General features: G+C 42.0%; 1 protein-coding gene across 2 annotated transcripts; it reads left to right on the forward strand.

The window, feature by feature from the left end:
- Positions 1-648: 648 nt before the first annotated feature.
- Positions 649-22,890, forward strand: TMEM50B (transmembrane protein 50B). Of its 2 annotated transcripts, XM_074970535.1 has the most exons (8): positions 649-797; positions 13,134-13,300; positions 15,104-15,216; positions 16,185-16,252; positions 17,603-17,695; positions 18,741-18,798; positions 21,259-21,314; positions 21,635-22,889. In XM_074970535.1, exons 2-7 carry the CDS (start codon positions 13,202-13,204, stop codon positions 21,302-21,304), a joined length of 477 nt encoding a protein of 158 aa, XP_074826636.1. In that variant the 5' UTR covers positions 649-797; positions 13,134-13,201; the 3' UTR covers positions 21,305-21,314; positions 21,635-22,889. The 2 variants fall into 2 exon arrangements, with proteins under 2 accessions (XP_074826636.1, XP_074826643.1); XM_074970542.1 differs by lacking the exon at positions 21,259-21,314 and having other exon boundaries at positions 21,635-22,890.
- The last annotated feature ends 1,689 nt before the right edge of the window (positions 22,891-24,579 follow it).

Genomic DNA, 24,579 nt, shown 5'->3' on the forward strand with positions numbered 1-24,579 from the left:
TTCAAATCCTTTAATCGTTTTCGTGGCTCTTCTCTCAACCCTCTTCAATTTATCAACATCCTTCTTGAACTGTGGGCACCACAACTGGCCACAGGTCAGATTCCAGCACGGGTCGCACTGGTGACAAATGATAAAATAATCTCTTTGCGCTTCCCCCTATTTGCGCCTTCCAGGATCGCATTAGCCCCTTTGGCCACAGCATCACAGGGCGAGTTCATGTCCAGCTGATTACCCACCACCAACCCCACGGTCTTTTTCTGTGTCACTGCCCCCCGGGACCAAGCGCCCATCGCATCTGTGCGGCCACTGCCCTTTATTCCCAAGGCTTGGGCTGCAGCGCCTTCTAACCACATCGCTGACCCATTGTGACGCAGGCAGGAGGGAGCTCGGCCCGTGCCGGTTCGGCGCTGTCAGAGAGCCCCCCGCTGCCGGCTGGGGGAGCGGGGGGGCAGCCGGCTGCCAGAGGGGCACGGGCCATGGCACTGCTGCAGCACAGGGTGGGGGATGGGGACAGAGTGACTCAGGGTCCCGGTGAAGCCGCTGCAGCCCCGCGGGGAGGGGCAGGGGCTGCTTTGGGGGCTCCCAGGCGGGGAAGGGCCTGAGCTCGGCTGGAGCCTCACGCCCGGACCCGGGCTAACCACAGCGCAGCGCAGCCTCCCTCCCTGCCCAGCCCATTGTGACGCCTCGCTGCGGCTGCTGATTGGGCAGAGGCACCTGTCAGTCTCCTCGCCTACCCCTCCCCCCACCCCCCGGGCCGGCCGGGCGGTGGCCGCAGGAAGTGTCTCACGCAGGACAGGGTAGGTGCGGTGCCTGCGTCCCCCTCGGACCGGCCCAGCGCGCGGGGAGGGGGGCGAGCTCGCGGCAAAGGCGGGCGAAGCGAGGCCCTCGCGAAGGGAGGCTGCGAGCAGCTTGGCGGCTGCCGCCTCCCCGCTGGGGTAGGGGCTGTTCCTGAGCGAGCGCCCCTCCCCCCGCCGCCGGCCGTTCGAACCGCCCCCCGCCTGCTGCACGCGCTCCACGGGAGTCCCCCCCTAACGGCCGCAGGCCAACGGCTCTCTGCGCGCGGCGGGTCAGGGTGCAAATCTTCTCGTCGCTCTCTGCACGTGGGGGGGAAGGGGAGGTTGCCCCGTCACCTCCTCCCCCCTGCTCCCAGTGCTGGGGAATGGATGCTCTTTAAAAAGTGGGGGGCCGGCACCCAAAATGCGACTCTGCATCGCCCTTCCCCCCCACAGACCACCCGCCCCCCTTCTTTGCCCCCCTCTTTCTGTCACGCAGCCCCCTATCTTGTAGCTTTGTGTCCCCGCGGGTGAGAACCTGAAAGTGAAATTGCGTGTAAAATGAGCGATTCTAATGGGCTAGTTCAAGGATTCTCAAACTCTTTTTTTATAAAAGAAGTATGTGTGTTTAACTGTCTTTAGAGTGATGTTTTATCCTTTTGAAAGACGATTTGGTTTTAATTTCTTCCCCCGCCCCCCCATCCGTTCTTTCTCATCTGAAAATGAGGAGAGCTAGCACTCTGCAGAAACCCCAGAAAGTGCTTCATGGTGCAGAGACCACTATACTGGATTTTCATTGTTCAGACTTTAGGAAATGCAAAAAGAAATGAAAAGCTTAAAAAGTAAACTTTTTCCCATTCTTTGTTTTCATGGGAGACCGTGTAGCCGTTTGGACTGGATTTCAGATGGAACTCCTGAGTTCTAGTTCCATTTTAGGGTTTGTCTGTACTTCAAAGTTAATGGCAGTTAAGGTAGGGTGTTAATTAAAAGTGCAGTAAGCTGTTCCCAACCAACCAACTCCATGTGTGTACACTCTTATTCCGGAACAAGCATGCCTTGTTCCTATTTAGCATTACCTCCAGTGACACTCTTGTTCTGGAATAAGGGTACATCTACACTGGCAAAGTTACAGCGCTGGCGGGAAACCGTTGTGTGTTCACACTGTCAGCTGCCTGTGCAATAGCATGTTCACACTTGCGGCACTTGCAGCGGTATTCGGAGTGGTGCACTCTGGGCAGGTATCCCACGGAGCACCTCATTCTTTTCTGCTGCTTACACTTGTGGGAAGGCGGAGGGGGTTATGGGGCATCCTGAGTCCTGTCCCAATGACCTGTGATGCATTGCTTTGCATCCCAGCATTTCCTGTGCTTCCGTCCGCATTTGTCGCTATCTTTCAACGATTTGTGTACTGCGCGCCCTGCCTCTTCTGGCTGCAGGAATGGATCCCGAACTGTCGACCATTATGCTGCTCGCTCTGACCAACCCATCACGAGTGGCAGTGGAGTTATTCCTTAAACTACAAAGGCAAGACGAGTGTGACATTGATCTCGCCACGTGTAGTAGCTACAACACAAGATTGCTTGTGGCATTCATGGAGGTGCTGACCGCAGTGGAATGCTACTTTTGGGCTCGGGAAACAAGTACAGAGTGGTGGGATCACATCGTCATGCACATCTGGGATGATGAACAGTGGCTGCAGAACTTTCGGATGAGGAAAGCCACATTCATGGGACTGTATGATGAGCTTGCCCCAGCCCTGTGGCGCAAGGACACGAGAATGAGAGCTCCCCTGCCATTGGAGAGGTGCATGGCGATTGCACTGTGGAAGCTGGCTACTCCAGACTGCGACTGATCGGTCGCTAATCAGTTTGGAGTAGGAAAGTCTACCGTCAGACTCGTGTTGACAGAAGTGTGCAGGGCCATTAATTGCATCCTGCTTCGAAAGACTGTGACTCTGGGCAACGTGTGTGACATTGTGGATGGCTTTGCATATATGGGCTTCCCTAACTGCTGAGGGGTGATAGATGGCACGCATATTCCAATTCTGGCACCAGACCACCTAGCCACTGAGTACATTAAGTACAAGGGGTATTTCTCACTGGTTCTCCAGGTGCTTGTGGATCACCATGGGCATTTCACAGACATTAACACAGGCTGGTTCGGAAAGGTGCACGACACATGTATCTTTTGGAGCACTGGCCTGTTCAGGAAGTTGCAAGCAGGGACTTTCTTCCTAGACCAGAAGATCACTGTTGGGGAAGTTGAAATGCCCATTGTGATCCTGGGAGACCCCGCCTACCCCTTAATGCCGTGGCTTATGAAGCCATACACGGGGCAACTTGATAGCAGCAAGGTTCAACAACAGGCTGAGCAAGTGCAGAATGACGGTGGAGTGTGCTTTTGGCCGTTTAAAAGCCCACTGGTGCTGCCTCTATGGGAAGCTGGACCTGGCCGATGACAATATTCCTATGCTTATAGCTGCATGCTGTATGCTCCATAATATTTGTGAAGGAAAGGGTGAAAGCTTCACTCAGGGCTGGACCGCAGAGGCTCAGTGCCTGGAGGCTGAGTTTGAACAGCCAGAGACAGGACTATTAGAGGGGGCACAGCGTGGGGCCATAAAGATCAGGGATGCCTTGAGGCAACAATCTGAAGCTGAAAGCCACCAATATTTGTTGCTATGCTCGGGAGTGCAGTGCTTGTAATGCTAGGAGGTGGTTGGTGCACATGATGCAATAAGTGGGTTTAACATAATTGTATGTTGCTTTGCAGTGCTCTTTTTGCTTTCAATTAATAGAATAAAGATTACTTTCAAACCAACACAATTCTTTTATTAAAAGACAACAGCTGGAGGAGAGAGTCAAACAAAAAGAGCCATCAGCAGTGAGAGGGATAAGGGAAGATCCCAGGAGGAGGAGGGGTCCCCGGATGGCTAAAGATTTGTATATGTCCAGGGATCATATCTATCCTTCTCCTTTGGAGTACAGTGCAGCGGGTACTGTACTTCAGCAGGGCCAAACTGGAGAGGGATGGGTGTTGAGTGCAGTGGGTAGTGGGAGTCCACAGTGCTGGACTGTGAGGAGGGAGGAGTGGAATGCCGCGGGTATAGACTGGAACCAGGAGGTTGATAAGAGTGTGTTGGCACTGTCTGGGGGGCGCATGGGAAAGAGTTTTGCCACAGCGGCTGCAGGGGAGGGCGGGCACGGAGCTGCTTGGTTTGAAGAGCTAGTATCTCCTGGAGCATGTCTGCTTGGCACTCCATAACCTTTAAGAGCCGCTCCGTGGCTTCATTCTGGCGTGTTGCGTTCTCCTTTCGGTCCCTCTTCTCGCTGTCCCACCACTCCTTCAATTCCTGTTTCTCGGCAGCGGAGTGCACCATAACATCATGCAGAAAGTCCTCCTTAGTTCTTCTTGGCTGCTTTCTAATTCTGCGTAGCCATTCAGGTGCTGATAACAAAGAGGGAGGCTGGGCTCCCAAGGTCATCTCTGTGAAGTTTAATGCAACATTGTACAGAAGCAGTATTGTTTGCAACACAGAGAACACTGATTCAGTGATTTAAAGCACAGCCAGTACTCTCACACCTGTCACTAACTGGTTGACCCCAGGCAAGGACACATGAGCCACAAGACCCCCAAAATGGTGAGTAGCCACAGGGGCAGGGTAAATCACTCTTCCCGGACCTTACTGTACACTTGGCACGTGGCTCTTGGGGAGAGCCAGCACTGTAGGGGGGGGCCTGATAATCACTCCTGTCCCCACACTTTCCACAGAATGTGATTATTATGGAAGATATCTCACTGCTGAAGGTGAGCAGGAATCAAGGGAGGATCTTCTCCAAGCCTGCAGCTTCCGCCCAGGCCCCTATGCAGCTTGCCTGTGTGCAGCAGTGGTCTCCCCCAGCCCCCCGTGATGGCACAGTGGCGCGGGAAAGTTACCGTTCATGGGGCAAGAAACAAAGCAGCTCTGCCAAAGAGCCTGTGGCAACAGATTGCCCAGTATCTCCATGAGAGTTTCCTGGAGATATCTGAGGGAGAATCTTGGGAAATGAGGGAGTCAATCAACAGCCTATTCCGCCGCTTAGACTAGGCATGCGGTGGGAGACAAGCCTGCTTTCTGCAATACTCCTGCCCCCAACAGCTCACTTCAGCAATTCACAAAATCAGATCCACTTACCAGGTGCCTCCTCACCTGTTTGCTCTTCGCCAAGCTCTGACAGCTTGTGACTGGCTAGCCTCCCCCAGGGTAGAAAAGAGCTCCTGGCTGCATGCATCTCTGGTCTCCAAGTCATCCTCTGCCTCTGGGTCCCCCTCCCCCTCCCCCTCCACATCCTTGTCCCAGATTTCCTCCTCCTGGCTTGGTCCACTCTCGACTGCACATGAGCCACCGAAGTATCCACAGTGGTCTTCAAAGTGGAGGTGGGGTCGCCATTGAGTATCGCGTCCAGGTCTTTATAGAACTGGCAGCTCATGGGCGCAGCACCGGAACGGTGGTTTGCCTTCTGTGCCTTGTGGTAGGCGTTCCACAGCTTCTTCACTTTGTCCCCTTTCTGTCATGCATCATGAAATCTGTCCATAGGTGGTATAATTCCTGTGGATGGCGCGCAGCTGGGACTGGACAGCCTCCCTCTCCCCCTCCCCCTCGGAAATGCTGATGAGGTCCAGCAGCTCATCATTGCTCCAAGCGGGGGATCGCCTGGTGCATGGAGCAGACATGGCCACCTGGAAAGATGCACTGAGACCACTGCACGTATTAACGAGCAAACAGGAAGGGGACTTCCAAATTTCCAAAGGAATATATGGAGTGGGGATGACGGTTGGTCACCTGAGGACAGGGCAGTAGAGTTCAAACCTGTGATCAGAGAGGTGAGAACAGGCATTGTGGGACACCTCCCGGAGACCAATCGCAGTGCTGTAATCGCCATGGTGTCTATATTAGCACTGCAGTGCAATAGCCCCGTCTCAGAAAGCTCTATGCCTCTTGTTGGGGTGCTTTTTTTAAAGCGCTACAACTGCGCAGTTTCTGTGCACTTAGTGGCTTGGCATTGTTTACACCTTGGGAGTTACAGTGCAACAAGCTGCTTTACTGTGCAGAAACTTGCCAGTCTAGACAGGGTCTTAGTTTCTTCATCTGTCAAATGGCTGTAATAATACTTTACTCCTGGGGCATTCTGCGCCAAAAAATTAAAAACTCTGCGCACGATATTTTAAAATTCAAAATTTTGCAGATTTTATTTGTCAGAATAACACTACATAATCATAAAAAGAAAAGGAGTACTTGTGACACCTTAGAGACTAACCAATTTATTTGAGCATAAGCTTTCGTGAGCTACAGCTCACTTCATCGGATGCTGTAGCTCATGAAAGCTTATGCTCAAATAAATTGGTTAGTCTCTAAGGTGCCACAAGTACTCCTTTTCTTTTTGCAAATACAGACTAACGCGGCTGTTACTCTGAAACTACATAATCGTGCCAGTTTCAATTATTTTGGTAATTTATTTCAAAATACCTTTCAGCGAGTATATCTGTAACAGTAAAGATGCACACAAAAATTCCCCCAGGAGTAGAGAGAGTAGAGTAGAAACCCCTATGACAACCCAGTTCCTGTTTCTCCTACCCCTTCCCCTCAGAGCCCAGTCGGGAGGCCAGACACCTGCAACTCCTCCCATCCCAGAGCCCAGCCGTGCCCCCCCCCCCCCAGCCGATATACCCGAACCCCTTTCCCCCACCAGAGCCCAGCCGTTACCCCCCCTCCTTGCCCAGACACCCTTCTCGCTCCAGACCGCAGGGAACCAGAGGAGGAAACAGCCTGATGCTCACTCAGTCCCAGGCTTGCATGGAGTTTCCTGCGCTGCCCTCTCCTTCCCTCAGCGCATGCTGGGAACTGCAGCTGCCAGGAACCCTGTAGCTCCCTCCTTCTCCCCCGGCAGTGTCTTCTATGTGCAAGATGGGCTCTGCTTGGCCCATGAGCCCTTCGTGGTGGCTAGCAGTACTGCAGCCCATTTCTGTGGGGAGAAGGAAATTCTGCGTGCACAACGTTGATTTCTGCAAAATTCTGCATTGCGCAGTGGTGCAGAATTCTCCCGGGAGTAATGCTTGCTTCCCTCCTTGAGATGTTGAGGATGGATTAAAAGTTTTGAAAACAAAGTACTATATAAAAGCTAATTATTAATAATCTAGGATGTTATTAGGCACACAGGTATATAGTATTCTATACATCTATGGTGATACATAAGCAACTAAGGAAATGTTGTTTAAAAATGAATTTTAACTTTAAGTGAAGCTCCATAGTTGAAGTCCCATAAATATCATTGTCATAGGAAAGTTTGAGACTTGCTGTTTGCAGCGTTCTGTGTACCTTCCATGCTCAAATTATGTTAGGAAAATGGGCTGCAGATTACAGCAGATGAGCTCCTGCATCATTGAAGGTCTGAACTCTGGAGCAGGGCACCCACGGTTAAATTCAGACTGAAGTCAGAGAAGGTCTCCAGAGTAGACCCTTTATAGACATATCTTGCTTTACTTATGCTGTGTTCATTTGCAAATTATTCTTCATTGCTTATTTATTCTTCATATTCATACTCATGTTCTGGAGAAGCAGGAAAATTGTGTTGTCCATTATGAGGCTCTTATTGTAGAAAAATGCTACCTGCTGGCATTTTTATCCGGTCTTCTCATGTTAATTGTTGCATTATCCCTCTGGCCTGGAAGGTCAAGTTCAAACAAAACTCATGTTTCAGAGCCAGTTCTGGGTATCAGGAATGCACTCTGTAATAAAGAAGATAATATGCATTGGCAGCAGATTGCTTTGCATTTCAGCCAGCAGTTCTTCTAAAAAAACCTGTTAGATTTGCAAGGGCAAGGAGGCATCAGGTTCCCTGATTTCACTATTTTGCCCATAGTGTTAGTATTAAAAATAGAATCTGATTTGTGTGGATAGTTATTGAAATGCTGAGAGAAGTTTTGTGTGAGCTTTCAGATTTCCTGTGTGAGCTTTCAGATTTCCCAAGTGAGCCAAACATCCCCAATTTGGTGCTCAACTTTTTGAATGTTGAAAAATTTAAATACCTTTTTTGCAAGTGTACACTGTATATACGTATTTCCATCACCACCAAATTACTTGAGTTCTGACAAGTTTTACCAGGGTTACTGACACACTTTGTTTTGAAATTGCAAATCTGCATAGTTACACATTTTTCTAATATCTCAGGATGGGAAAGGTACAGACTACATCTCCCACCTAAGTCCTAGGAAAGAGAGAATTTTTGTATTTCATGTTGCCCTTTTGACTAAAGAATTTTTTTTAAAGGAAAAAATGATTTAACCATATGTATCTTCTTAAGAATTGAATGTTGTAGTCATCTGAAAATCTAGCAGGCATTCTTTCAATGAGAGGGTGATCTTTTAGCAAACCAGAACAGAGAGGAAACATTGATCCTTCTTAGTGGCAGGCAGATCAAATTAATAAATTGGGTAAAGTTATTGTTATTTTAAGTCATACTGTGTCTGTAACTCTGACACGTTTGTTTCTAAAGGAATAATTTTGTTTGGATACTGAGTTGTTTGCTATTTCCCTTAACATGTCCGCTATAGCACGATATCAATAATATTACTTCTCTCTGAAATTTTTGAGTAATATTGGGATCAGGGAGAAAATATCAGGTAGCATTCCTATTTTCTCTTGTTTTTAGAACTCTCTTTAAAAATTAATAAATAACCTTTGAGAAGGTAGTTTTCTGTGAAGAAAATGACTGGCTATGGCCAATAGCTAAATGCTTTGCTTCTAGGCTTCTTGGTGAAAAGATTGCTTAATTTTCGTGAACTTCTAGCATTCTAAAGAAAATGTGACCTGTTTAGAACTTGAGTACTTATTTTCTATTTGACAATTATTGAAAGTGTAAATATGATCAGAGTGATTACTTTATCTATACAAAATTGTGAAATCGCATAGAGTATTTGGGTTTATTTCCTAAATATTCCCCAATATCTTTTCTCTGTGAAAGTAAATATGAAACTAATAAGTCTAGTCAGTTTCACAGATGATATTTACAGTGCTGGGCACTGTGAAACTGACAATCATGTCAATTTCTCTCCTGCTGTTTGGGCAGGATGTGAGGTGCACTGGAAGCAGGCACTGGAATATTTATGAGGAGGGGTTAAGAAAACTGGGTGAGAAAGAGACTTGTGATGACCCAGCTCTTGTAGTAACCAGTTAATTGGGAAAAGACTAAAGGAGCGGACACCTGTACAGCCAAGAGGCTCTGGCCTTGGGGACCAGATGAAGATGAATCTCCTTCTCCCTTCCAGGCATCAGATGGGTATAAGAGGGGCTTCACATTTATCAGGCACTAAACCCATTAACAAGAGGGGGAGCAGGTTCTGGTACCAAAATCTTGGTAAAAATCTCAGTACCCTACTTTTCAGTGGCTTGGGGGTAATTGCTGTGCTTCTTACCAGAACAGTAATCATGGAGCTTTCTAGTGGGTTCATCTTTAGTACCAACCTTATGGCAGGTAGACTTACTCCTCTGACAAGCAGGTGTCTGGTAAATTTTCATGCCCTGACTAATAATAACTGCTGTTACTGCTCTGGAAAAAAGAAAAATATTCATATGCAAACCAATTCCATGAAACCCATTTAAGGTAATCTCAGTATCAAAATGAATTTAAAAGTCTTCCATTTGGGAAAACCTGACATTTTTATAAGGCATTAACATTACTGGAGAGATGTTGGATCATGCACTACAAACCTTTGCTGAAGTTTAATTTAAGTAACAATTGTATTATTTCCTAGCTTTCAGATTTAAGAAGGTGAGAGATTATAGCAGGAAGATCAGTATTATATGTGCAAAATGCCACTGGCAAAGACATTCTTGCATCATAAATATGAATAATTCATATCACCCACCTAAAATCTATAAATGTATTAACATACAAATGGAAACCATACAAACCTCAAAGAAAATTAAGCAAATCTGGCAGGGAGAGAAGAGTATAGGTTTCACTTTATCTATTGGAGTATGGGCAAAACTCTCCGGGGAATTATTGACAGCCACATAACTCTGCCTTTAATCTTTATGTACGGTGTTGCAAACGGTTGTGTGGATCCTACAGTTGGTATATTTTCATGCTCTTTCTTTTTTGTTGAATGATACTTATTCTGTTAAGCTCTTGCGTGCGATTTCTGGGCAAATATAGTACAAAGGTTTATATCACTAAATATATTGCAGTCTCTGTGTATTGCCTCACTATGCTATTGTTTGTTTCTCAAGCACAACCACTCAGTGATGCTTTTAGTTGTCTGAGGCTTTGTCCTACCCATTTATGCCATAATTCTTAGTCCTCCCCTAAAGATGATCTGGTTGAAAAGTGAATGTATGTGTGTTACTAATGTTGCAGTCCTTTCCCTACATGCCTGATGGATCAGCCTAAAGTTCTTTCTTCCTTTCTGTATTTGTGCAGTAGCACAATATATTCTTAATTTTAGCACATACCATGCTGCTAGTTGGAATGTGTTGCAAATTGTATGAATTTACACTGCAGGTTTTGCAAAGTATTTATACAGAAATCGTACTGTTTCCCAGTATTTTAGAGATTAATGAGCTTCACCACAAAGATCCAGTAATAGTTAGGCAATGGTACCTTACACACCACTCTCACCTCAAGGAGAGTGGCTAGTGTCTCAGTAATCAGAGTAACTGAGAGAGAATTCAGTTATGTACGTATTCAAACCCTGCCGTTTTACTAATGTCATCTAGTCATGATTGTGACCCATTCTCTTGGGGAACTGTAGTATAGAAAAATATGGACAGTCCTTGTGATGGAAAAGCTTTAACACCAAGTATGTACACAAGAAAAGTGCCAAAAATGGGATAGGTGTCTAGAAATTTTGTCACCCTTTCTAGTGTACTCAGGAGGGAGGCTTCCCGTCAGCAAGCCAGAATCTTTAGCCAGGATCTTTGAACGTTAACTGGAGCCTGAATAAGTAACATATGGTGTAGTTTGTTACCGGTTTATTGTAACTTTGCCTTAATAAAATGTTTTTTAAAATGTTGCATGTTTCTGCATGTGCCATTGTGTTATAATTAATGGCTGCAATACCATACACAAAGGAACCTGTAGTTCAGGGGTAGGCAACCTATGGCACGCGTGCCAAAGGCGGCACGCGAGCTGATTTTCAGCGGCACTCAGATTGCCCAGGTCCTGGCCACCGGTCCAGGGAGCTCTGCATATTCATTTAATTTTAAATGAAGCTTCTTAAACATTTTTAAAACCTTATGTACTTTACATACAACAATAGTTTAGTTATATATTATAGATTTATAGAAAGAGACCTTCTAAAAACATTAAAATGTATTACTGGCATGCAAAACCTTAAATTAGAGTGAATAAATGAAGACTCGGCACACCACTTCTGAAAGGTTTCAGAGTAACAGCCATGTTAGTCTGTATTCGCAAAAAGAAAAGGAGTACTTGTGGCACCTTAGAGACTAACCAATTTATTTGAGCACATGCATCCGATGAAGTGAGCTGTAGTTCACGAAAGCTTATGCTCAAATAAATTGGTTAGTCTCTAAGGTGCCACAAGTACTCCTTTTCTTTTCACTTCTGAAAGGTTGCCGACCCCTGCTGTAGTTCATGGAGAAAGTGGTAATGAGATGATCAGAGGTGGACCAGACCTTCTGAGAAGGAGGTCAGTGGAGGAGGGGGAAGGAAACAGGAGCCACAGGGAGTTGAAAGGAAATGAAGAAATTACAGGACGAACAAACAGCAACTTAAAGGTGGGGTGGAGAAGGAAGCACAGTAGGAGCCAGCATAGAGTTGTGATAGAGGGAGGGAAGCACAGAGGGAACTAGTGGAAGAGTTGGAAGGAATGTGAGCCTTTTGGAATCCTCTAGGTAAGAGCTGGATCTTGGACTCGTATCCATTACTGCTGTTTAAAAAAAATTTTTTTTTGAATTGTGCAATACATTCATTTGGAAGTTATGGTTGACTACCCAACTGTTCAAGGACTGCTTTAGTGGTTTAAGATGTCACCATAACCATTGATTAAATCATAGTGCTAGATTCAGAATTGCTTGTTTCTTCTATAAATATCTAAACTACAAGAAGTGCCCTTTATTCATGTGTAGGCTGATACTGAGTATTTGATTTCATTTTCCTTTGACCTTCAGTGGGGCATTTTTCTTGATAACAATGGAATTTAAAAACCTCCACAGCAGTCTTTCCTGTACTTTGATTAAGATAGTTAATTGTTAATCATAATAGTTAAACAATATTTGTAGATTGTTCTGTATAGATTAGGGAAATGATTAACTACAATATTAAAACAGAATTAGACATCAGGAATGCTTGGTGTGAATTGCTAATATGCTATGTAAATCTTGTAAATATTTGAACCCTTAACACCAAAAAACCCCCCAAAAACTAAAACCAGGTATACAAGCCTGTACAATATCAAATATAAGGAATGTGCAAATGGAGGATATGTTATAAAGATTAAAATGTAATAGACTATGAACAATAATATAGTAGTTCAGAAACTTTTATAGTTACTGGTCAGCCAATAAAACATTTGAGGCCCAATTATTTCACTTCTATTTACAGTTATTTATAGCTTTCTCTTTAATTACCCCTGCTTTAGCCTTCAGACTTTTAAGGTTCTGCAGTGATGCACCTAGCTCCTTGGTCTAGAAGGACTAGATAAGACACCCTTCACATTTTATTAACACTGTTCCTTAGCTGAATCAACAAGTTTATTCCCTTCTCTCTGTAGTGTGAGTACACTACTCCCCAAACATCCTTAGCCCCTGAATACAACTGGTATCAGGAATCTAACTTAATAGATGATCTGATGTAAAGACCAGTTATTATGCATTTATGCAGAACTTCTTAAATCCCCTTGCATCTGTGATATTTCTCTTTTTATCTAGAAGAGTATTTGTAGTGGCTGAAAGATGGTTGTGCCTTTGAAGTTAAACTCTCAGGTTAAAAATCATATTTAGTTTTTACCACTTATGTTGTTTTGCTTGCTTTTTTATTTTTGCATTTCTGTCAGCTTGGATGATGAAAATAGAGTGTTCCATTTCTAATCACTTTTAAGTTCTCATGTGCTAGCACAACCCTTCATTGTTTGGGTTGTAGGTTTTAGATTTTTTTTTTTTTAATTGTGGATATATTGCTGTTAGACTTAGTTTGTAAAAGCTTGTTCTTACAAAACAAAAACGTTAGCCCAAATTTGATTTGAGAAAAAATGCTTTTTTAAATGGATGTTGTCTTTAACAAAAGTGTAAATATTTATTTTTTAAAGGAAAAAAAATCATGAAATTTCTAAATTGTCTGGCTGTTTTGTTAAATTATTTAGGATTCAACAGTTAATGAAAAATTCATGCAAGAGTACAGATAAAGAAGAAAAATCTAACCATTAGAGAAATGGCAGGATTCCTAGACAATTTCCGATGGCCAGAGTGTGAGTGTATTGACTGGAGTGAAAGAAGAAATGCAGTTGCTTCAGTGGTTGCAGGTGTACTGGTAAGTATTCAAACTACACAAATGAATCCAGATTTGTCATCTTGTTTAATGTGGCATTAATACTTCATTAATCTTTGAAAATAAAATGTTCCTAAATCAAATTTTGTTAAATTGCAGTGCTAACTGCAAAAACAACGAGGAGTCCTTGTGGCACCTTAGAAACTAACAAATTTATTTGGGCATAAGCTTTCCTGGGCTAGAACCCACTTCATCAGATGCATGGAGGGGAAAAATACAGGAGCAGGTATGAATACATGAAAAGATGGCTGTTGCCTTACCAAGTGTGAGGTCAGTCTAACGAGACAATTCAATTAACAGCAGGATACTAAGGAAGGAAAAATAACTTTTGCAGTGGCAATGAGAGTGGCCCATTTCAAACAGTTGACAAGGAGGTGTGAGTAACAGTAGGGGGAAATTAGTATGGGGGAAATTAGGTTTAGGTTTTGTAATGATCCAACCACTCCCAGTCTTTATTCAGGCCTAATTTGATGGTGTCCAGTTTGCAAATTAATTCCAGTTCTGGAGTTTCAGGTTGGAGTCTGGTTTTGAAGTTTTTTGGTTGAAGAATTGAAACTTTTAGGTCTGCTATTGAGTGACCGGGGAGATTGAAGTGTTCTCCTACTGGTTTTTGAATGTTATAACTCCTGATGTCAGATTTATGTCCATTTATTCTTTTGCATAGAGACTGTCTGGTTTGGCCAATTGTTTTTGCTGATACAGACTAACACAGCTATCACTCTGAAACCCAATGCTAACTGCATTCTTAAACCAATATATTTCTTCACATTTTGCAAATTTGTTTAGGAAAACCTTGCAGTTCACCTGGATGTATACACTATGTTTGAATTTGATGTTCCAATACTACTACTACTTTTTCCGGTATTGTTTTTCTTTTAAAAAGTGTTAAATTGTTGGAAGGTATGTATTCACTTTCAAAGACCTTCATGGCCCTATCCCCATCCTACCTATCAACTCTCATGTAGTATTGAAAGGTAGACTCCTGCCTCTGATCAGCCCGTGATGCCAGCTGCCATCACCTACTTGTTGACTTTTCAAACGAGAACCTTCATGCTTTCTCCCATGTTGCCCCTTACGCTTGGGAGAAGCTCCCGATAAACATCCGCAAAAGTAACTCATTATCCTCCTCCAAATCTCTCCGTAAAACTCTCCTTTGCTGTGAGGCCTACAAAATACTTGACAACAGCTAGACAGTTTGTGTGCTGAGACCACAGCCTATCATGCTAACCAGTATTGTTTCCTCGTACTCCCCCTGTGATCAGTCTGTCTGTCTCCATCGGTTGTCTCTTGTCTTATACTTAGCATCATAAGCTTGTTGGAGCAATGCCTTGTTTTTTGTTCTGTGTTAGTACATCATCTAGTATAAGAGGGTCCTTGTCCATGACTAGGACTCCTACATGATATATGTGTGTGTCTGGCATAACAAGGTATATTATAGCACTTACATTTTACCTGGCTAAATCATGCATATATTGGGAACATATGTTCAGGTTTTTAAGGCAATGTGGGTAATGTAGCCATACCCTTTTTTTTTTTTTAATTTTAATAGAAGATTTATGGCTAAATCCCAAACACTGCTTTGAAAATGTCAGCAGTACGCTTTTTTTCAGCTTCACTGGATTACAGAACATACATGTCAGCAAACTTTTTTAAGAGTGTATTTGTGAAAAGAAGAAATTAAGTTAGCAATATGCACAAAGTGGTAGACAAAGAATACATGCTGAGAGTTTATCTTCACACCCCTCCCGCTTCAAATACTGTGTGATGGTCTTATTGTTTCTCTAGTTTTTCACAGGCTGGTGGATAATGATAGATGCTGCAGTAGTTTATCCTAAACCAGAACAAATGAACCATGCATTCCACACCTGTGGAGTGTTTTCCACATTAGCTTTTTTCATGTAAGTATGCTAATAATAATTCTGTATTTAAAAAGGTCCTTACTTCCTGTATATGCATAGATGTATAATTTTACAGAGTGGAAAATTTAACCAGCGTTCTATATTTTCCAAATTTGAACCATCAGCATCATTACTTTTAGCTAATCCACCGGTACCTCCTTCGCGTATCACACAAAAGAAGGCAACGTTCTTGGTCTCTGCTTCCTTTTCTCTTGGGTACTTATGTGGTTATTTGTTTCTTCTCTCTGCTTCCTTTAAGTTTTATCTTTAAAAATTATATATATCTTGGCTTACTATGAGGCATCATCTTTTCCTTTTATAACAAGTACCCATATTCCTGGAGAAAAACCTCTGCTATATTATGCAATAATACTAACATGAAGTTAGGCTAGATTCATCCATGGTGTAACTAACTACTCCTACAGCTCTTTCTCTGGGTCTAAAACTTATTTTGATGACCACTTCTTTTTTTCAGGGTTGCATCAGAGATGAATTTAGACCATTAGTAGTAGTGGGTAGTTGAGTGCTTCATGCTATTGTCTTCATCACAGTCATCCCACAAACCTATTTGGGGTGTCTTTAACTTTAAGAAAAATGCATTTAACTTAAGCCAGGAATATATTACAGATATTTCAATTATTTTTAAAAAAAGGACACTTAAACAAGGCTCAGATGCTTGTTGCCTTGGAACAGACCTTGCACCTGAGAGGATACCATGGACTTCACTGAAGCTCTCTGTGGGTGTAGAAATCTGCCCTTGTGGATCCAGTTGCAAGATCTGATCTAAATAAAGAGTTTACGAACTGTGTGACTGGATGGGAACGACCTGCCTAGTAACTTTCTCTGAATATTTTTCACATCTCTTAAAAACGTTAATTTTGTTTTTAACCATCATCATTTTGAAATGGCTTTTGTAGTAAAGCTTTAGACTTATGAACTTATGTATTTGAGTTTGTTTTTTGTCCCAGGATAAATGCTGTGTCAAATGCACAGGTGAGAGGAGATAGCTACAGTGATGGATGTCTAGGAAGAACAGGTAAATGGTTTATTTAATCAGCATTAAAAGAGCTAAATGAAAACAACTACAGTTTGTAATGAATTTCATTATAACCTCATAGAATTTACAAAAATGTTCCTTGCTCATTAACCTCTGAAAAATATTTGTTTGGCCATTTTTGAGTCTTAGAACATGAATTCTGGATTTCCTACTAAAGATGGAATTCAAGAAGTATATATAGCTTGAGTAACTAGCATTTATCTGTGCATCCTGCATGAGCACGGAGGAAGTGAAATCCCTATTCACAACCTGAGATGGGTTGCTGAGGCTGCAGTACAGCCACTCTGCATCTTATGCCAGCCTGTGGGTTGGAAAAGTGGCTGCTGCCCCTCCATGCTGTCTACAGGGGGAGTTTCTGTGGATCCAATGGCCCTCTCTCCTGTTCCACCCCAAATACTTCCATTAGTCCTAGGCTACTTCAGGCCAGCAGAAAGTCCATCTAATTGGCCTTGGAGAGTGTAGAAACTCCCTCGCCTGGTCATTGTGTATCATCTGTTTGCTCAGGGCTTCTACATGGAGGTAGGGCTGCTATGGGACTCCTGTGTACAGGTTTTAATTTCACTTTGTACACGTCTATTCATTTTTTTATTTACACAGGGCAAGATTTTTTAAAATAAATCCAGCCCCCCCAAACCTTCTATCACCTGCCCATGTACCCACTGACTATTAATATTGGCTTGGAATGACCCATATATCTGTGCATGGAGGAGATCCTTTGCATATAGCTATTCCTTCTCCCACTTCCACAAGGTACTGTTCTCCCCCCTTCAGAACTTCCAGAGGCTGTTCTGTGTCTGGAGTTCCCATGAGGTGGAGATTGAGTGGGCACGGGACTGTGGCCAGAGGGCTTCACATGATCTCCCTGGAAAAGATAGCATATCTTAGGCATTCTGCTATCTTTTCTGTTGGAATTCCCCTCCCATCCCAGGAGTTCCATGGTCTGCAGTGGCCGAGTGGAGTCTCTGGCAACATAGCTCCACTTGGAGATGCACCACTAGGAAATGAGGAATGCTGTTGGAGCCAGAGCCATTGTGAAGGCACGGGGCCTGTCCACAGATGGCCCTGGACTCCTGTGAATACCTGGGGGGAGCCCCCAGATTTGGTGACAGACCATGAGGCCTATTACATCAGGAGAGGCAAATCCTGCCTTACTTCTCCCTGGTGGGATGCTGTGGTAGAAACTCTGCAAGGGTATCCTGGTGGAGATATTTCCCCCCAGAGCCTCCTCCCATGGGCAGGATGGGATGATTTGAGCCACTCTGTTTTACGATACATTATCTCCTACTGATCCGAAGATTATTTTTAATGCTTTTAATATATTTCTTGCAGGTGCTCGCATCTGGCTCTTTATTGGTTTCATGCTGATGTTCGGTTCACTTATTGCTTCAATGTGGATCCTTTTTGGAGCATATGTTACACAAAGTAAGGCTCCTTCCTTATTACTTTTTAACGGAGGGGAGGGGACATTCACAAAGTGGCAGCAAAAGAAAGTCTACACATACAGTGCAAAGTGACCTGCTCCACTTTGTACTGTTGACCTCAATGGCAAACTCTGTCTCCATTACACATGTACCTCTTGTGTTGATGTTGTTATTGAGAGTTTTGCAAGTTCAGAGAATAGAGATCTGGTGAGTAAAGTAAGGAGCCATAGTGCTGCTCACATTAAATGAAACTGTAAATGAAATTCTCAACTCTTTACTGAACTGATTTTAGTGACTTATTTTGAAGAAGCTATATATACAGGTACTGCTGGGCAGTCTATAGTCTTAATGCTTGAACTTCAGTCTCTGTCTACTAACATAAAACTCCCTATCACTGTGGAACTTCGAATGTCCTTTAAGCATACAAAACCAGTATTTACTTTTCAAGTATTCTAGTGAAGCCTCCATTTCTAAGGGTTTTATGAAACTCTATTAACCAATTCCTTTTTAACTAATACACTTATGGTCATTACTCAGGTGCACTGACTAACACTTACGTTTTGCATCTGAATAAAACTTTCTCTATCAGCTAGGAGGGAAACCCAGAACAGAACAAATCATGGAATCCTTTGTGGTTCTAACTGCAGACTTTTATAAGAATTTGAACATTTCCATTTATTTGTGGGGACCTTATTTGGTTCTTTTCTGACATAGTCATCCATGTAACCTATTGCATTGCAATGGCTATGTTCTAATTTACAATCACTTGTGTAAGTACTAGAAGTGAACAGTGACAGTTGCTATCTACCTTTGGTACTTATGTGGCTTCATTACCATAGCATCTGAGTGCTTCACTGTTTTTAATGTATTTATCCTCACAACACCCCTGTGAGATAGGGCAAGTGCTGTCTTTCACTGTCCATTCCCCTTCACAGCAATGTATGCTTGGTTTGTGTCAAGATGGTGACTCTATGAATAAAGTCTCAAATACACTTTTCCAATATGAAGCTACTAAACTTAATATATCTTGCACTTTTATTTTGTAGACACGAATGTGTACCCAGGATTAGCTGTGTTTTTTCAAAACGCATTGATATTTTTTAGGTAAGTTATTTTTCTTTTACGTCTAAGTATTTCAAACCATTGCTGGCATCTGTCTTATTCTACCCACAGTCATGTTATGAAGCAGGTAAACTGCGAAACTGAAGTCCATTTCTGTTTTACTCATTAAACACGTTTCTCTCTACTCATAGGAGTACAAAGCGTGTTTGTTTTCATACAATTAAATGCTGTTAGTAAACAAATGTTAAAGGCAGAAGCTAAAGTTTTTAAAAAAGCCTAAAGTTGGGCTCCCACCTCTATATTTAAGCAGTACAATAAGTGGCCTGAGTTTCAAGAAGGTTGAGCACCCAGCCACTCCTGTTGACCTTAGTGTAGGCTACTGCTCTGTCAGCATCCACAACCAATGTTTACCCTGGCCCATCCCTCACCCTATGGCCCATCCTCACCCCTTCCATACTTGAAAAATGAAATGTGGAGGTCTTTCCTAGTTTTTTATAAACCTGGTCTCTTCACATTCTAGCTGGTGAAACCCTTCTGACACCTTTGTTAATGAAAACATCTCTAAAATGGGATTTACATGCCAAATCCTCCTATTCTCAAATATGCAGGTTATGAAAGTCAGTATGAGGTCTCATTTCTCTCTTCTTCAACAGGGTCTTGCAAACCTAGGGTTGGCCCAGCTGTAACTGATTACTGAATCTGGGCCATTCAAGTCCTGAATCCTCTTTCCAACCCCAGTCAATACCAGAAGCTTCAGATGAAGGTGTGAGAACCCCACAATAGGCAGATGTGGGGATAATCTGACCCCCTCCTCCCCATTAGATCTCATCCTGGTCTCGAATAGATAGTTGGTCTTAAGCCCTGAAGCATGGGTTTTAATATCTCTTCCAAAAGTGCATCATTAATTATGATAACTCTGAATAGTCTTGTTATCAGTATGTCCTAGTTCCTTTTTGAATCTTGCTAATTTCTTGGCCTCAATGAGTTCCATAGTCTAATAAAATACTTTTTCACAGAGTATATAATCAGTTTTGAATTTCTCACCTTTTTAATTTCAGTAAAGGCCCCCTTGTACTTGTGTTATGCCACAGTGAAAACAGATGTTCTTGATCTATCCTCTCCTGACCATAGTCATCTTTTTTCTAGGGTCAACAGTCCTAGTCTTTTCATTCTCTCATCATAAGAGGTTTTTTCCAGGTCCTTGATCATTTTCATTGCCTCTTTCTGAACCTCTCTAATTCTGCAGTAACCTTTTTGAGATAGGATGACCAGTGCCACACCATTGACATTATGTAAATATATAATAGTGATTGCTGTATTATTCTCCATCCATTTACTTATACAGCTAATATCATGTTTGTTTTTTTGACTGCAGCGGCTCATTGAGCTGTCTACAGTGACACTCAGGTCCCTTTCCTGAGTTAATAGTTAATTTAGAGCCCTATCAAAAATATGAGTAGTTTAATTTTTTCCATTCAGTGTGTATTGCTTTGCATTTGTCAACACTGAATTTCATTCATCGTCATATTGCCCATTCATCTGGCTTGTTTAGGTCTTTCTGAAGTTCCTCACAGTCTTCTCTGGTCCTGACTAACCTAAATAACTTTGTGTCATCTTCCTCACTGCTCACCCCTCTTTCCAGGTCATTGTTAAATGTTGAATAACATGGGACCTAGTACAGAACTTTCAGGCATCCGCTAGCTACTTTTTGTCATGTGGAAAACTCACCATTTATTCCTACTCTGTTTTCTCTGTCCTAGCCGGGCTTGAGTCATGACAATGCTTGTTGGCCTCTTGCTCCATGAACATTCAGCTTTTTTTTTAGTAGCCTCTTGTGCAGAGACCTTGTAAAAGCATATTTGGACACCTAAATAAATTGTCAGCCATTTCTCCTTTATGGTTTATCTGTTGATGTGTTCAGAGAATGCTAAGAGATTGGAGAAGCACTATTTTCCTTTGCGGAAACTGCTGGGTAGACCCTATCATATCATGATCTTTCACATATCTTGTTCTATTTTTAATTTTCAAGCAGTTTGCCAGCTACACCTGTGAGATCTACTGCTCTAGAGTTCTGTGGATCACCCCTGGAACTTTTTCAAAAAATTTGTACATTTACTACTCTCCAATCCTCAGAACTGTGGCTGTTTTTAAAAAGAGATTGTATAGTGTTACTCAGCCACTTCATACTTAAACTCCACCAGAAGTCTTGGATGTATAGCCTCCAAGTCTGGTGAGTTATTGCTTAAGCCAGATTTCATTTTTTCAAGTATGCATAGGGGATTAAATATATGTAAAAGTAGATTTTCAAATTAAAGATGTTAAAGTGGACTGAGCTAAGATTAGAAGAGGGAGCCTAACTGTACTGTAGCTAAAGAATTAATATTTTACACTTAGTTTCTTTCAACCCAAATTATAAGTGCGAAACTTGAGTTTAAAGTATCCTCTGTTCCTATGTCAAGTGACCTTTTTCCACATTACATGTAAACTTCTCTTTTCTTACAGTACTCTGATCTACAAATTTGGAAGAACAGAAGAGTTATGGGGATAATATAATCAAAGTTAGCATTAATTCAATGCCCTTTATGTTGTATTCAGTATCTAGACATCTTTGTTCTGTTTGTTTTTACATTTTGCCAAATACTTAGCTATTGCATTAAATATTTTTGTTAATGTTCTTTTGCTTTCTCTAAATTGAATGATGAGATTTTCAAAAATGGTTTGACAGTTTTCTGTAATTAGTTCCCTTTTTTCATAAAGAGATTTGTGAATATGTACATTATATAGCTGTGTATGTATATATCTTAAAACAAATGTTAAATTTTTTTATTTCTGAAGCTTTTATTTCTTCTCTCATACATGAACTTGCAACACTATGTAGGATCTGATCCTTCAACCCTTCACACATGAGAGACAAACTTCAACTGAACTACTCAAGCAAGTAAGAGTTTGCAGGATCAAGCCCACACTGTATCAAATCAACTATTACTTTTATGCACTGATGGGCTGTAGCTGATTTTACAAGCTGTGCAGCAATGCCAAGTTGGATACCTCAAAGTAGAAGTGAGCCCTTCAAAGTGTCTCAGCTAAACTTCTGGATAGCTAAGAGGAAAAAAATCTTGATTAGATCCTGGGCTAAGAGGGAGATTTTAAGAAGAATTTTATATAAAGGTTTGAAAAAAGTCAAATTCAGAATAGTTTTTGAACTATTTTTAAAAGGTGAAGACTTTTTAACAAAGTCCTAGAATAAAGGGACAATTTGACCAGTTTTATTTTCAGTCCTGTCATTATTATAGCACAAGTACAATTTACTGAGATGATTCTTGTAAAATTCAACACTCATGTCTAGTGTTCAGTAACTTATTACCATTAGCTACATTTACCATTACATTCAAGAAAAACCTAAATTCATTTGAAACTGATATGTATTTGTCATACTCAAATATGAAAGGCATTAAAACATTTTAAAGTTATATTAATGCAGCTTTTCTTCAGGGATAATTTTGCTGATGAAATATATGTGGAAGGATGACTTTTCCTCATTTTTATGAATTTTTTTTTCATGTATATTTCTTCAATCTAATGAGTACAGACTTAGGAAAGAATTGCATTGAAATGGTTCCATTATTATTGGAGTCCAGTGTGTTCTAACTGGAGAAGACAAAAAGGAAGATTTTGATGTTTATATTGGATGATCTTGTACATGTTCGAGTTTTGATTACACATTTTACATCCTTCTCTTATTAGTTCTACCTGTATCTAAAGCATTTAGCATAAAGTGAAGTGAGATTACCTTGCCTCACACTCAGCTTTTATATACCATAAGCTTGCTCCACAAACAGCATTAACATAACTTTGACAGTGTGAAAAATATTCCACATGTATGGCAACTAATTTTCCTGTTAATTTGATTTCTTCTCATTCCACTCCTTTCTGGGGATCTTTCTAGTGGGCATAATATGAAGCAAACACCATAGCTGAGAGTTGTCCCATTGCCTTGATTGTTAGTTCGGACCTGATTTGTCCACCAAACTGTGCAAGTTCATTCTGAATCAGTTACATTTGATGATGTGAAACTGTGTGAATTGTACATAGCTTATATTTGCTCAATTATAACTTCACTGAAATACAATAAAGGCTTCCTGAGACTAATCTCTTGTTTGTACAGATCTTACATAAAAATTGCCAAACACCACTATACATTATTTAAAAATTTCAGTATCCTGTTTCATGACTGAGAAGTAAGTACGGTAGAGTGACTTTGCAGAAGTCAGCCAATATTAAAACAAGTTATTTTCCAGACCTCTTGGCTTCAAGCTTATCAGACCAAGTGGTGGTAGCATGCCAGAACTGAAGCTTTCCATGAACCTGTGGCTATAGATGGTGATTTTCTTGCAAAGTGAAAACATCTAGCCTATTAATGCTTTTGTAGGGTATCCTTTTAAGTTCTCAATTATATTTCATCTGCCAGGACAGTGTGGTTAGCTCCACTTGTGTGTTCAAAGTGGCATTCTATGTGCATCCTAGCTCAGGGGCACAGAAGCAAATGTTGCCCTGATCCTGCTGAAGCTCAGGTTCCCACCTGGGGACAGTGCTGTCTTGAATACAGCTGTGGCTGCTGTTACAGCAAATGGAGCTTAGAAGAAAGAGCACCAGCAATAGAGAGGCCCCAAACAATAGCCAGGAGCAGCACTGCTGTGGTAGTATCAAGATGAATACATCCCTCCTTTACATACCATCCTCACGAGGGCTTTTAGTCTCATAAGTCTAAGCATTATAAGACTGGTTTATTTCTTTAAAATGTCACTGGATTCACTTGTTGGGTTTTTTTAAGATTGATGAAGAAAGGTAAATAGTGGTATCCCCCAGGAGTCTGCACTGGCTGGGATGAGTGTTGAACAACATATTCATAAAGGATCTGGAAAAGGGTAGATACTGAAGTGGCAAAATTTGCAGGTGATCCAAATTACTCAAAGATAGTTAGTACAAAGTATACTGGGAAGAGTTAGAAAGGGATCTTACTAAACTAGGTGACTGGGCAACAAAAGGGCAGATGAAATTCAATATTGATAAATGCAAAGTAATCTACATTGGAAGTCATAATCTTAACTACAGGGGACACAAAAATGTTGGGGTCTAAATTAGCTGTTACCACTCAAGAAAGATCTTAGAGTTACACTAGTTTAAACCTGCAAGTGTTTGTACTAGTTTAAACCTGCACCCTGCCCCATGCTGCAGAAGGTGAAAACACCCTGAGTCTCTCTGAGCCAAAAGAAAATTCCTTCCTGATCCCAAATATGGTGATCAGTTAAACCCTGAGCATGTGGGCAAGACCACCAGCCAGACATCTGGGAAAGAATTCGCTATAGTAACTCAGAGCCCTTCCCATCTAGTGTCCCATCACTGGCTGTTGGAGATCAGCTACATGCCATTGTAGGCAGTCTCCTCATACCATCCCCTCCATAAACTTACCAAGTTCAGTCTTGAAGCCATATAATTTTTTTGCTCTCACTGTTCCCCTTGGAAAATTGTTTCTAAAGACAGTGCAGGATACACCAGTCAAAACTGGTAGCATTACCTTGCCCCCAGGGCTGACCTAACCCCCGTTTCTGTAACACTTGGTATATGCTTAGAAACTGACAGTTAAGGTAGTACAACCCCCTCCTGTAGGCACAATTCTATCACTGTAAGATGCCTTTATACCAGTAACAGAAATAAGCTATACTGCTATAAAAACATTGATAAAATTGTGCCCAGAGGAGGGGACAGTACTGCTTTAACTGCCAGCTTCTAAACATATACAAAGTACTACAAAAAACTGCATGT

The sequence above is a fragment of the Natator depressus genome, chromosome 1 (assembly GCF_965152275.1).
Source record: "Natator depressus isolate rNatDep1 chromosome 1, rNatDep2.hap1, whole genome shotgun sequence".
NCBI lineage: Eukaryota > Metazoa > Chordata > Testudines > Cheloniidae > Natator > Natator depressus.